Here is a 1,462-nt window from a genome sequence, read left to right as displayed (position 1 = left end):
AGCTCAGTAGTCGCTATATTTAGCTCTGATGATACCTCAGATCTTGCACTAATAATGAGAAGAACGTGTTAAGAATTGTATGTATCCATGCAAAATCCGTGCCAACGCCAGATTTAGAAAATGGTGGTTTCCAGTTCTTCGTTGCTCCTTCCGATACCACATAAGTTGTGGATTGGCTTCGCGCCCAAAAATAGGCCGGCTCCCGGGATAAAGGTTGGCGGCGCCAACGCGGCCGGGGCGACCATTCTCTACCAACATTGGAGCTCCAGCCAGCCAGTCCGACGACCCGACCCCATCATCCGGAGCTCACACGCACGCACCCCGGGAAGGGACACGGCACCCACCACCTTCTCCTCTCCCCCCGCTGACTTGCGGTCGCCGTCACCTTCCTCCACACGCGTTCCCAAAGCTGCCCCGCGTCGCGTCGCGCCGGGGCAAGGCGCGCTATATAAAGCCTCGGCGTCACCGGCAAGCCGCAAAACCAAACCACCACCTCCCACCACTTCAACAAACTGCTTGCTTGCACGCCGGCCGCGATCTACCGTTTGGCTTCTTGCGCTAGCAGAGAGCTCGGTGGTTCTTGGCGGGACGAAGGGATCGACGACGGCATGGGCAACTACCTGTCGTGCACGCTGGCGAAGACGCCCGGCGGGAAGGGCGCGCGGGTGATCCTCCCCGACGGGCGGGTGCGGCAAGTGACGCTGCCGGCGACAGCGGCCGAGCTGATGCTGGACGCGCCGGGCCACTTCATCGCCGAGACGCGCGCGGCGCGGGTCGGCGCGCGCCTCGCCGCGCTCTCCGCGGACGAGGACCTCGAGATGGGCGCCGTCTACGCCACGTTCCCGATGAAGCGCCTCGGCACGCCCCTGGCCGCCGCCGACATGGCGCGCCTCGCCGCCGCCGCCACCCGGGAGGCCCGCCGGTCCGCCAAGGTGTCGGCCGTCGTCGCCGCGCCGCCCGAGGCCGCGACCGTGGCGGCCGTGTCGCTCGTGCCGGAGGAGACGCCGTCGCCCAGAGCGCGGCTGGACGAGATGGTGGACGACGCCGTGGCGGCCGAGATCGGCGTGCTCAAGCACCGGCTCAGCAGCGCGCGCTCCAGGCGGCCCACGCTCGAGACCATACACGAGGAGAATTACATGTTGAGACGCTGAAATTATACTACTAGCCAACTTCTTTTATTCTCTTCTCTTTGTTCTCAATTTTTTGGTATCGAATTCAACATAAGTTGGAAAGGATATGTGCTGGAAACAAAGGGATTTATTTGTACATATGCTTTTCTTTGTATGTGAAGTAATTCAAGAATTCGTGGATCCGTTAATTTGTTGCTCATCTCCATTTTCCTGGACAAATGTTAGAACTCGAAATGGCCAGCATTCTCGAAGAGACTTCACATCTTGAATTTTATGCCAAGATCATTTCTCCATTTTTTTGAAATATTTCTCTATTGTTTATTTCGAAATAA

At 58.7% G+C, this 1,462-nt stretch overlaps 1 protein-coding gene across 1 annotated transcript; it reads left to right on the top strand.

The window, feature by feature from the left end:
* The first annotated feature begins 249 nt into the window (after positions 1 to 249).
* Positions 250 to 1,324, top strand: LOC127327474 (uncharacterized). Its single transcript, XM_051354248.2, has one exon. It carries the CDS (start codon positions 609 to 611, stop codon positions 1,149 to 1,151), a length of 543 nt encoding a protein of 180 aa, XP_051210208.1. The 5' UTR covers positions 250 to 608; the 3' UTR covers positions 1,152 to 1,324.
* The last annotated feature ends 138 nt before the right edge of the window (positions 1,325 to 1,462 follow it).

Source organism: Lolium perenne, chromosome 1, assembly GCF_019359855.2.
Source record: "Lolium perenne isolate Kyuss_39 chromosome 1, Kyuss_2.0, whole genome shotgun sequence".
NCBI classification, from domain to species: Eukaryota; Viridiplantae; Streptophyta; class Magnoliopsida; order Poales; family Poaceae; genus Lolium; species Lolium perenne.
The sequence above is the reverse complement of the archived record's forward strand: the minus strand, read 5'-3'. Positions and strand labels throughout refer to the sequence as shown.